The 12,126-nt window shown below is 62.4% G+C and overlaps 1 protein-coding gene across 4 annotated transcripts in view; it reads left to right on the forward strand.

Moving 5' to 3' along the window:
- CTNNBL1 (catenin beta like 1) overlaps positions 1-4,097 on the forward strand; it is a 64,701-nt gene extending 60,604 nt beyond the window's left edge. For all 4 annotated transcript variants that reach the window (XM_059713110.1, XM_006259195.4, XM_059713108.1 and 1 more), the window contains exons 15-16: positions 177-249; positions 3,865-4,097. In XM_059713110.1, the coding sequence (XP_059569093.1) occupies positions 177-249; positions 3,865-3,953 (162 nt within the window). In that variant the 3' untranslated portion in view covers positions 3,954-4,097. The remainder of the gene's footprint in view (positions 1-176; positions 250-3,864) is intronic.
- Positions 4,098-12,126: the final 8,029 nt, after the last annotated feature.

Below are 12,126 nucleotides of genomic sequence, written 5' to 3' on the forward strand. Positions count from 1 at the left end.
TCCCCACCCCTTGTGAGCATGGATATGGAGGGCGAGGGGCTTCCTGCATGCAGAGTTTGTTTGCAGCCTTATGGGGTGAGCTTTTCTGCACTAGCCTGGCCCTGCACTGAGGGAAGCGGGCTAAAGGCTGTGCTGCCTATCATGGCATGCTTCTTCCTCTCCCCTTCCTCACTCAGATCCGCCAGAGAGTCCATCAGATCCTGAACATGAGAGGCAGCTCCATCAAGATCGTTTGGCACATCTTGAAGGGTGAGTGTTCACTTTCCCACTGGCATCCTGCACATCTGGTCTGGATGCACAGGCCACCCCTCCGGGAGACAGCATGGCTGTCACGGGACAGACCGAGCCTCTGCGCAAGGCTCCGGTGCGCTCTGCATCCTTGGAGCAGCTGCAAGCTCAGGGGTGTCGGTGCTGGGCACAGTCCTCCCGCCACCTTGTGAGTGCTGCTCTTCCCCTCCTCGTCAGGAGTGTCTTCGGTGTCCACAGGAACCCAGGCAGCTCTGCTGTGGGTGTCTGCCGTGGTAACACGGCCACCTGGAAGCCTTGCCGAGTCCTGTCTTCCCCTATCAGGCCCAGCACCTCCTTGCCTGTCGCATACTAGCGTACCGGCCTGTTCTCAGTGTCACATGAATATGGATGGTGGCGCGGCGGCCTCCCTGCTAGCTGCGGCGTGCGGCCGTGGGGAGTTGCCGTCCCAGCGCCTGCGTTGTTTCCGATGCTCGTGTTAAATGACAGCAGTGCATCCTTGGGCTCTGCCTCCTGCCACGTGCCCGCGAGGAGTTCTGGTGAAGCCTGGGTGTGGGGGTCACAGACTGGGCACCAGAGCCAGCCGGGGCCTTGCCCCAGTGCCTGTTTCCAGGGTGGGGGCGAGCGAATCCAGAGCATTGGCTTTGGTCCTGCTGCGAGGGGGGGATTCTTTGAGGCGCTGGTCCTGGGGGTGCGGTGCCACCCCCCAGAGCGACCTGGGGACGAGGCCAAGGTATCGGGGAGCTCGAGCACCGCTCCTCTGGCCACCACCTGGCCGCAGCGTCCAGTGCCCCCGTCCATCGACTGGCTCGCTGCCTGCAGGGGCTGAGGGCTGTTCCAGCCCCTCCATTTATTTTTGCTTTGCACTCTGTGTGCCGCTCCTGTTTCGTTTTTATTTTCTATTTTTGCATGCTAATTAGAAGCCTGCTTTTTAGTTTGATTTTATGGCCTACATATTCTCCCTGTTTCTCTGGCAGCCTGACAGCTGATGGGTCTCTTGGGATTGCCGCGAATTGCTTATCATGCAGGAGAGGCAGGAGGACTCTGTTCCTAAGGTGGTGTTGGGGGGTGGGCAGGGAATAACCACTGGTTCACTGGCGCAGGTCGGAGCCCACTGGCCAGGACGCCCCCGACCTCCTCAGCCCCAGGCGCAAGCTTTGCTTGCAGTAGGAAGGGCAGCATTCCACCCACGGCCCGGGTGGAGAGTCAGGCCCGGGGGGCAGCTCCCTGGCTTCATCTCTCCCCTCCATCGAGGAAGAGGAGCAGGAAGCCTAGAAGCAGGGATGCTTGCTGTGATGGGAGGAAGACGAGCTGATGGGGGTCTGCCCAGAGGGCTGAGCGGTCTTATTCATCCCAGGCTTAGTCCCGAACAGCAGCACCCTTTAGGGCTGGCCCAGAGACGGGGCCAGGGAGGAAGGCAGCTGGTCCTACAGTGAGAGGTGAGAGGCTCCTGGAGCGGGGAAATGCACCGGGGGCTTCACCCCAGGCCTCTGCTGCACTTGAATGAACGCTCCAAAAGCAGCACGACTTCAGCCATGTTGTCCGTGTGTGGACACGTGTGTGCATGTGTTCCCTCGCCCAGGTGCTCAGCTCCCAGACTGGGAAGCATCTCCCCCAGTGGCCCCGACTGTGCCGTACCCACCGTGCCGAGTACCCACCGGGAGGGCCGGTCCGGAGGCAGCGCGCGCTGGCTGCCGGCTGTCACACCGACGCCGCAGCCCCGTAAACACAAGGTGGCTTCTGAGTGGGTAATTAAGAAAGAAAAAAGGCTCGGGTCTAGCGCTCCTGTCTGCTCTTTTCAGCGTAATGGCAGCAGCTGCTGGTAACCTCGTAAACATTTTGCCAGCTAGTCCTTGTAAAGCTTAGTCTCGTGGAACCGATGCCGAGGAGGAAAAGCGTGGCGCTTCCTGGCAAAAGCCGGGAGATGGGTGACCTGCTCCCATGCAACGGGTCTCTCCCAAGCCGCGGAGGGACCCGGCTGCTGGCGACCACCGTCACCATTGCACCTCTTGAGGCAAACTCCACGAACGGTCGAACGGTCCTTCAGGCAAAAATCCCAGCCGAGCCCTGGCCTCCTCGGAGGCTCCAGCGTTCGTGGAGAAGTGCCTCCAGCTTCCTGCTGGAAGAGGGAGGATCTGGGCCCCCGGCGCTGTGCTGCCCTGCTCACGCGCAAGGGTTCGAACTGCCATGGTGCAGCGGCCCGGAGAGAAGTCACCCTGGGGCTGTAAGTCAGTTGAGGCAGCTGCTTCCAAGGCCCCTGCATGACCCAGCTCCCCGAGGTGGCCTGCCCATGCCCCGCACCCACCCCTGTGACGGGCAGTGCCCAAAACTGCTGGCAGGACTGTGTGGGCAAACCCCTTCCCTGTTGGCATGCCCCCCTCCGCCCCGCACCGCATCCAGACTCCGTCTCCTGCAGGGCGAAGTGCTGAGAACGGGGCGGCGTGTCCCTCCCCTCGGGCAATGCAGTGGAGACAGGCTCCAGCCCCCTGCCTGTCTGCCTTGCGCCCCGGCTTGGCGGCATCACCACCTCCTGCCACGGGGACTGTAGCAGGCTATAAATATTCAGAGCCTCCCTCCCAGAGGCCGTGGCAAAGAGCTCCCCGCTTTGTGTGTGTGAAGAGAGCGCGCGCGGGAGGAGAGGCTCCCCCGGCAGCGAACTTCTCCCTGTCCCCAGCCTTTTCAGCGTGCCTACAATGAAGGCTTTGATGGGGCTCCGCAGCATGGAGCAGCGCTGAACACATCAATATTAAAGCAAACTTCCTGCAGCCGCGTTGCCATTCAACGCCGCCTGAATGCCAGGCGCTCTGTTTGTTTACGGAGAAGGGGAAGGATGAGCGGAGGCGGGGGCTGGAGAGCGCTCCCTTCCCCGGCTGCCGATTCCCGGAGATTTGTTCGGGTCCCTGGTTTGCAGCCCCAGATGTGCCTTTCAGCAGGGTTTTTTTTAACGCTCTTTTGAACGTGCAGCTTCCTGTGGCGGTGGAGCTGGGAGGGGGCGAGAGCTGTCTAGGCGGCTGGCAGGCTCCGTGCCCCAGTGGGAATCCGGCGGCAAGGGCTGTGCCCGGGGGAGGACCAGGAGAAGCTGGTCCCTGGCCAGCCTACGGGCAGCGCTGCCGGGGCGGGGAGCTGTCCGTTCCCCACCCCTGCACCCAGTGGAGACGTCCCACAAAATGCAGCCCACACCACCCAGGCCCGTAGAGTAGGCAGCCTGCGGGTGACGTGGGAGGGGGCTTTGCTGAGCCCTCCTGCCCTCTGCACCAGCGCTGTGTGCACCGCGGGCCAGGCTGGCCCGCAGCCTCCGAGCTCCCTGGGCAGTGCTGTGCTTGCCGGCGGGCCCCGCGGCTGCCCAGGCTCTCGTTGCTGGGATGGTACAGCGGTACGTGTCAGGGGGCCCAGGTGGTTGTCCCCAGGAAACATGGGGGGCTCCCAAGCTGCACCTCTGCCAACACCCGTTGTGCTGCCGGGGAGGAGGGAGGCGCAGCGTCTCTTTGCATCCCCCAGCGAGGCGGGCGCAGCTGGACTCTCCAAGCCCCGCGGGATCCATGCAGGCTGTGGCGGGGCCCTGCCCCGGGAAGGGCTCGTCGGCCGTCCTCGTGGCTCAGGCCTGTTTTCTCCCTGCAGAGTACGCGGAGAACATCGGGGACGGGAAGAGCCAGGAGTTTCGGGAGAGCGAGCAGAAGCGGATCCTGGACCTGCTGGAGAATTTCTGAGGGCCTTGGACCCGGCCTCGGCATCCTGCCCGGAGGACGCAGCCGGTGTCACCGTGCCCCTGCTCAGCCCGCCGGCCCGGAAGTGACTTTTATAGGACACCAGCCCTTGCTGGGGAGGTTCAGATATTAAAGTTAATTTTTGTATTCCTTGGTGGCTTTCTGCAGCGGAGGGAGGGTTGCCGTGGCAAGCACTGGGCCGGGCAGCCTAATCCCTCCGCTTTCCCCGGCTGCCTGGGCTACGGCTCTGGCTACGTCGGGGGCACGTGACGGCCTGGCGATGACTGCAGGCACCGCAGAGGGAGGGTGGTGCCGAGTAACAGCTTCCTTTCCAGGATAACTTGGGGCCTGGCCTGCAATGCAGGGCTGCCCACCAGCACCAGATCCCCCGGGTGGGCAGGGCTCCGCGCTCTCTGCCTGTGCCCTCCACCGGCCTCCCCCGGCACGGCCGTTCCCGAGGCCGCCAGCCGGCGGGAAGTGCCAGAAAAGGTTCCTGCTTGGCTCTTCCCTGCCGCTGCTGTCCGTCATCCCAAAGCGGCGCGGCGTCGGCAAGATGAGCCCTGCCTCGTTTGGAGAGATTTGCATGCCGGCAGCATTCGTGTTTTATCTCGGAGAAAAATGCATTGTCAGGGAAGCTTAAAGGCTTCCTTCAATCATGGCTTCTGGCAGCAGAGCTGGGCCGGGCGGACGAGCGCCACTAGGCATGTGGGCCCGGGGAGACATTCGTTCCTCTCGTGCGTCTCGGGTGCGTTGCCTGCGTCCCGTCGGGGAGGGTCTGGGCTCAGGCCTGGAATCCTTCCCTTTCCGCAAGCGGCCAGCCCGGGCCGTGGGTTCGAGACCTGGGAGGCCACTTGTCCCTTCTTCATGCAGCTGCAGCGGCACCAGAGACCAAGGGCGCAAATGAGGCACCACGAAGGGGAGAAGAAAGAGCAACGAGACGTCGAAGTAAGCAATTGCCACCTGCAATCCCTCCCCTCAGCTGCCAGACGTGGCAGGGACTCACCTTCCCTCCCCCCTCCGGGGCGTTTGGGGGCTGCCAGAGGCAGCGTGGGCATGTGGCGTGGCCCCCTGGGCAGGATGAGACCTACCTCCTGGGCCGGCTCCTGTGCCTGTTGCAGGGCCCTGCTCGGTGCCTGCCTGGGCCCCCTGTTAATTGGGAAGGTTACTTGGATTAATGCACTGGCATCGCTGAGGCTCGCTCGCTCGCTCCAGCACCCGCGCTCAGCTGCACCGCTGAGAGCTCGCTGCCCCGGTGCCGAGCATGCAGGTGCTGGTTGCTGAGCACCGTGCCCCGTTCATCCCAAAGGCTTGGGGCTCAGCAAAGCCAGCCCTGCCTTGGCCGTGGGTGGCAGAGGAGGCCCGGGGCTGGGCCGTGGAGGGTGGAGGGCTACGGGGCATGTGTAGGGAACCGCCAGTCCTGGCAAGTGCTGCTGCCCAAGGCTCTCGGTCTCTGCGGGGTTTGCACCCGAGCCCAGGGCTGCAGCCAGGCGCGTCCCAACAGGAGCAGTTCCTGTCGGGTAGGATAAAACCCAGCGGGCTCCGGGAGAAGGGCTGGCAGGATGCGGCCAAGCAGGGCCCTCGTCACGGGCCGGTGGGAGGCTGCGAGGGCGTCTCCTGGCTCTGATCCCCACCCAAGGGGGAGATGGGCCCTGCCTGGGTGGGGACCTGCCTCTGCCGCACTGACCGTGGCGGATGTCCACGCGGGCATCTCACGGGAGCAAGGTGCACTGGAGGGGAGGCCTGTAGCCCACAGCACGGCTCCTCCGGCAGCGCTCGTGGGTCCCCTGCCTCTGCCAGGGGATTGGAGGGGCTCGCAGCTCCTGCTGTACCCGGGCAGGCGGCACGAGGCAGGGGGCTGGGGCCACTCTGGGAGCCGAGGCTGGCGCGTGGCAGGAGGCGCCGGAGCGTGCGGGGAGAGAGGGACCAAGCTCTGGCACCTCGCACCAGGCCGTGTTTTCTTGTCTCTGATTGTAAACAGATTTGACTAAAGAGGTAAATTAGAAGTTAATTAGAGGGAACATGATTGATGAGGCACTTTGTGGGGAGCGTGAGGCGCCGGCCGCGTGCTCTCGGAGGCGGAGGGGCCGGGGCTGCTCTCTGGCCCCCGAGTTCCTGCCATGTCACGAGTTTAGCGAGCTCAGGAGGCGAAGAGCAGCACCGACCACGCCTCGCCTTGCGCTCCAGCGCCCGCCCGGGGGCTCCGCCGCGTTGGCCGCACGAGGGAGGAAGACTCCAGGGAGCACGGCCAGTCTCCAGACAGCCCAGAGCCGCCTTCCTCTCCACGTAGGGCAGGGCGCTGCAAGCCTCGGCCTCCCTGGGGCGCCGGCCGTGCCCCCGGCAAGTGCTGGGCTTGCCCCCCGTGTCGGTCACAGCCGAGCAATCTCTCCCGACACCTTTGCACGGGGTCCTGGCAGCGCTGCACAGCGGGTGCCAACGTGGGGCTGTGCCACCTCCGCCGCACCACTGCAAAGGGGCAGGATTGGGCCCGCCTCAGAGCCCCTGTCCCCAAGCCGTGGGACGTGAACCCGAGGCGGGTGGCGAGGTGCTTCGTGGTTGGTTTCTGGCGCTGGAAGCCACGCTCGGAGCACAAAGCCATGCTGGGAACGAGTGGCACACCGTGACGGCACCTTTGCTGCCGGGGAAGGGACGGTTTAGGTCTGGGCGTTGAGAGACTGCAGATCAGCGCGACTCCCCGCGGCTGCAGCCCTCGTCCGTCTCCAGAGGCCTTCCCGGCACGCTTGTATCTGCCAGCCTTGCAAAGCCGGCCAGGCTGAACGCAGCCGCAGCCATCTATTTTATGACCGAGGGCTCCTCCCCGCCAGCCCGGCTCTGTCCGGCCGCGTCTGGGACTCGGAGCATTTTGAGCCTTTCTTTGTGTGCTCGAGGGCGGCTATGGAGGCGGCTCCGATGGGGCTGGGTCTCTCCCAGGCGCCGCTGGCTCCGGGTTTCCAGCTTCTGTGGGCTTGAACGGAGACCGCGCTTCTGCCCGTCCTTGACCCGGCGAGCACCGGGCAGGCCGTCGGCCCACCATCTCAGACTCGCCACTAGTGCCGTGCCCAACCCCGGCCCTTTGCCACTGCTCTGTAGCCGATCCGCCTCCAGCGTGGCCGTGGTTTTGGATCATTTTGCGGTTTCAGGTTCCTTAGAGCAGCGCGTGATGAGGCCGTTTCCCTGCTGACATTTGTACCGTTCTTTCCCAGGTCTGCCTTTGCTTGCGTCTCCCCCGGAGCAGCCTGGGCTGTCCCGTGTCCAGGCCTGGATCTGGACTCCCCCACCTTTTGGGTTTGCTTTTATCCCAGTGAAATCCACCCTGCACTGTCTCCCGCGCGCGCTTGTCGCTGTCAGACCGTGTTTGTGTAACACAGTGTCACATTTGCAGATAGCGCTAATATTGCCCTCCTGCGAGACGCAGGCTCCTTTTGCAAATAATCTAACGCAGGATCCTCGGGCTTCAGAGGTGAAAGGGAAGCCTTTTAAGCAGGGCTCGCCGAGGCTGCAAACACGTATCCGAGCTGCGATGACATTTGTTCTGCCTGTCAAAAAAATGAGCAAACCAATCTCCCCGGCTGAGCATGGAGCAGAGGCGGAAACGAGCCTGCCTGGCTCAGAGCAGGTGCCAGGTGGAAAGCCTGCGTCCACCCTCCGGGCAGGCTCTCCTCCCCTCGTCCAAATGGCAGCTCTTCTTCACAGGGCAGAAGCTTTATCTTCCTGGGGCCAAGGCTGCTGGTGGGGCAGGATTAAGCCTGCCGGTCGTGTGCACGGCCCGAGCAGGGCTCGCAGAGCAAGGTTGTTCCCAGCACCGGAGCGTGGGGCCTCCGCCTGTGACCCCGCAGTGGGAATGGGCCTGGGAACGTGGCTGAGGATGGAGCTGTGCAGGGAACGACGGTAAAAGGGGCCTGAATGGAAACTGCTGGGGGCTCAGGCCCGTCTCTGGCAGGGAAGTGGCAGGAGGGCTCGTGCAGGACCAGGCCGGCAGGCGCTCCGTGCAGACCGGTCTGCTGGCACAGCCACGCTGCTGCTCTCCTTGCAAGTTTTTCCAACACGTCTGTGCGGGCAAAGTCGCGGTGCAGATGCGTCCTGGGGAAAGCAGCCGGACCGTGGCAGCCTGGGCTGTTCTGCCCCTGTCGCTAACCAGGCCCTGGTGCCTGCCAGGCACCTCCCTCCAGCAAAACCAGTCTGAGGGAGGCACCTTGGACTGGGCCTGGCCATGGGAGTTGGAAGTCATCTGCCCAACCAGTTCACCAAACCTTAGGGGCTCCCGGCAAAATGGGTCTATGTGGATTTGTATCAGCCAAGGAGCTGGCCTTGCACGACTGCTGGGATGCCCAGCGCGAGGATCTAGTCGTGGCGGGGCTGGGTGCATGGAGCCTGCTGCTGCTGCTGCTGCTCTGAGCACTGAGCTTCACATCCCAGTTTCAGGCCAAGTCAGAAGGGCACAAAGTGTTACCTGCGCCAGTCCATGTCTGGAGCAAACGGCAAGTCAACGTCCATCGTTGCAAGCACCACTCGAAAGCAAATCCCTGCCAGCTTTGCCCATGCGCGGCCTGCAGCTGCACGTGCCCCTCATGCAGCTGCCGGGTTTGGTCCAGCTGCATGCAGACATGACCAGTGCCTCCTTCCTTCTGCAGATGCTCCTTTGGTGAGCCGAGGCACCTGAACATGCAGCACTGGAGGGGGTAGAAATTGCCAGCTGAAAGTGGTCAGGTAGGCTTCAGCGCTGGGGCCAGGCTGCCAGTTTGTTCCAGTGGGACTGGGCAGGAGCCGTGGTGGAGGGCATAGGTTTGGGGGGAAATGCATGCAGACAAATGGACCGCTGTCGCGCACTGCAGTCACTGATGTCTGGTAGGAGAGCATCGCAAAGCAAAAGAAAAACCGGGCTCTCCTTTGCCCCGTGCAACCAGCTCTGGCTTTGGCAGCCGTGTGACGAGGGTGTTCAGGCAGGCAGGTGTTGGGCCCCTTTCCCGGCTCGGGGAAGTGACAGCCGTGGTAACAGATGAAACCTTCCAGCTGTGCCCAGATGCAACGAAGGTGGGAGTTTCCCCTCTCGTTTCCTGCTAGGCCGCTCGCCCTGCTCCGCAGCAGACTTCTTCTCCGTTTATCATCCTGCTGGGGAGAGAGAAAATCATCTGGAAGCAGAACTGAATTTGGGCGCTGCATCTGGAGATGCTCCGGCATTAGGAGAAATTTATGTGCTCTTGGCTTCCTCGTGGCATGGTTTAAATATATTTGATTGTACAATAAAAGGTCTTAGCAGGTTTCAGCCATTTGAATGTAATTATGTGACGTCAGTATCCAGATTCCGAAGACAGATCCTGAGTAGGGATACCACCCGGGTGTCCCGCGGCGGGGAGGTGGCAGGGACGGAGCATCCAGCTGAGAGAAGGTGACGGGACTGGCAGGGAATCGAGTGCTCAAAGGCCTGGACCGGACGAGTGGGCCTGGGCCCTGCGAGCACACTGCAGCACTCGCTCTCCAAGTGCGTAAGGAAGGACATCTGTATCATGCCCCCATTTTACAGATGGGGAAACTGAGGCACCAAGTCTTAACATGGAGGTAAGTGGGCAAGGCAGGCCCAGGCAGGAAGCAGGTGCCCATTCTCACCTTCCCCGTTATCTGTGGGTGCTGTGAGTGGGTGGCTGCTGTCAGGAGATCTCCGTGTTTGCTGCGCTGATCCTGCTCCGCGAGCGTCCGGCGCCCGGATCCCAGGCTGGTGTGGCTGTAATCTGGCTACCAGCCTGGGCCAGGGCATGGATCTGGGCAAGCCATCTGGAGTCAGCCTGCGGGAGATGCGTGATGCAGCCCCCTTTGAAACGGGGAGACGAGCAGCTGCCAGGAAGGGGCTGTGATCTGCAGCGATGGCCCCACGTGCTTGGGCCAAGCATCCATCCGGGAGCTCCTTCAGCCTTGCTTTTGCTGCTGCCGGGCGGCGGATGTCACAAAGCGAGGCCGTTCTGACCTGCAACCGAGACACGGCTGCAAGCTGGCCGGGATGATCCATTATTGTATTGCACTGTCTTGTCTTCCCCCCCTCTGCTTTTAACTCTAGAGGGAGTAATGAACTTGAGCAGAGATCAATGCTTTCTGGTCTGTTCTTATGTGGGCTTTATTTTGACATGTGGAAAACACTGCAGAATGTAGAACTTTTTTAAACCTATTGATTTGTAATGTGGGTATTAGACAGCGTAACTACCGAAATAGTCTGCAGTGCTCTTTTTAGCTCGACCTCGGGGACCCTGCCGGGCAGGGTGGTAATATGAAAAATACTCTTGCTGTTTCTGCTGACGGAGGCCCACGCAGGTGAAGGTGAAGAAAGACTTGGTGTTTTCGAGTTGGATTTAAAGACTCCTTATAGAAAGGAAGCAGGAATCTATCACCTCTTGGGGGAAAAAAGCCAGCTGGCATCCTCCGGCTGTGGCTGTTTATCTGGAGAGGGGGATCAGACCGGCCTCCAGATAGCATGGGGAATGACTGCTGCGGTGGGGAAGCCGCTTAAAGAGCTTGGTATTTAACTTGGACATAGGTTGCCTTCCGGGTCCTCTTTGCATTTTAAACGGTGCTGAGTAAGTGTGTAAATCGTATAGGTCGCGATGCCGTCTTCTCAGGCCTGGTGTTGATCGGTCACACGGGGATAGATCTCGGGGAGCTCCACTGACTGCCAGGGGTTTATCTCCGGGTTTGCGCACATGGAAAGGAGCGGAGGATCCTATTCGAGGTGTGCAGTGACTTCCCCGGCAGGAAAGCATGACCGTGACTGTGCCCACGTCCCTCCTGGCTAGCGCAGGTCTGGGTTGTGCCGGCCTGGTGACTACGTCCCCACTGCCACGGGCCACAAAGTGGCTAAACTGGTGTGAGCATCCCTGGCCAGCACACACACAGCCTGGGCAGCCCAGTTGGCAATGCCACGTGCACTGCACAGACTTGAATTGGGAGCCAAGCACCGCAGGCTGTGGGAGGCTTCCTTAAGTGAGGATTTCGGGACCAGGCCCTTGTTCCCCCAGCCGGGTGCGAAATCCCTGCGACAATAGTCCCTGCGGAGCAGCCGTGCTGAACCCAGCGGCTCCATTGTGCCCTGTGCAGCTGCTGTCTGGCATCGCACCGCGGCACAGTTGCTGTGTCTGGCTAAAGCAAACGGAGAGGGGTGAGTTATCGTCAGGGGCTGGGAGAGTCTAAATAATGTTGCCTAATGATCTTATTATCTTCTTTCACGATAAATAATTTATTTTCTACGGTGGGGGGAGGTCTAGCTGAGGGCCTCGCTTCCTATAAAACATCGTAATGAAATCATCAAAATAGGATTTACCTAGATTATTGCCTCTCAGTAATATACAGTGTATAGAGGATGCTTTGGATCTCGTATTAGAGCCTATTAAGCTTTTTATTATGAAGAGGAGCTTGGTGGACTCGTGATTTGTGACACGCGTTCAAACTTGCCTCCGTGTCCCGAGGATGTGTGCGTGCAATGCAGGCAGATGCCGCGCGCCCCTCCAGCGGGCACGCTTTGCCTGCTCGTGCCCGGACCAGGCGGCGGGGCGGTCTGGGCATCCTTCACGCTGCTCGAGGCCGGCCCAGGCCGGAAGGCCGCCCCTCGGCTCGCGGCTCCAGGGCTCTGGGCTGCAAGAAGCCTGGCGCAGGCGGCAGGGCACGAGGAGCCGGGGCCGGGGCCGGGGCCGGGGCCGGGGCCGGGGCCGGGCCACACCGGGACGAGGCGGCTGGCCTCCTTGCCCACTGGTGCGTGCGCTGGAGCAGCCGCCCGCGCTGCGCGGCAGATGGTGGTGCGCGCGCGGCTCCGGCTCTGCGCAGCAAAGTGCTCCCCGCAGGACCGTGTGCTGGCAGCCGCGTCCCTGGGGCGGGGGCCGAGCTGCTCCCTCCCCCCCTCCTGCCAGCACCAGGGCAGCATTTGGCCCTGAAGCCGGGGAGCAGGAGGGAAGCTCGGCCCCGGCGGCCAGACCTAACCACCGCCCTTAAACCCACCCTCCAGACCCGCGCGCGGGGCTGCTCGGCGCCCTGCCGGCTGCTGTCGCGTGGGGCCGGGGCATCGCTCCCCCGGCTGCTGGGCCCTGGGCGGGGGGTCAGGCGCTGGGTACGGGCTGGGCCAGCGCTCCGGCCTCCGGCTGCAGGCTCTGGCCCCTCTGGCTCGGGGGCAGGCCCGTGCCACAGTCGGGGCACGAAGGCATTT

This window comes from Alligator mississippiensis, chromosome 9 (assembly GCF_030867095.1).
Source record: "Alligator mississippiensis isolate rAllMis1 chromosome 9, rAllMis1, whole genome shotgun sequence".
NCBI lineage: Eukaryota > Metazoa > Chordata > Crocodylia > Alligatoridae > Alligator > Alligator mississippiensis.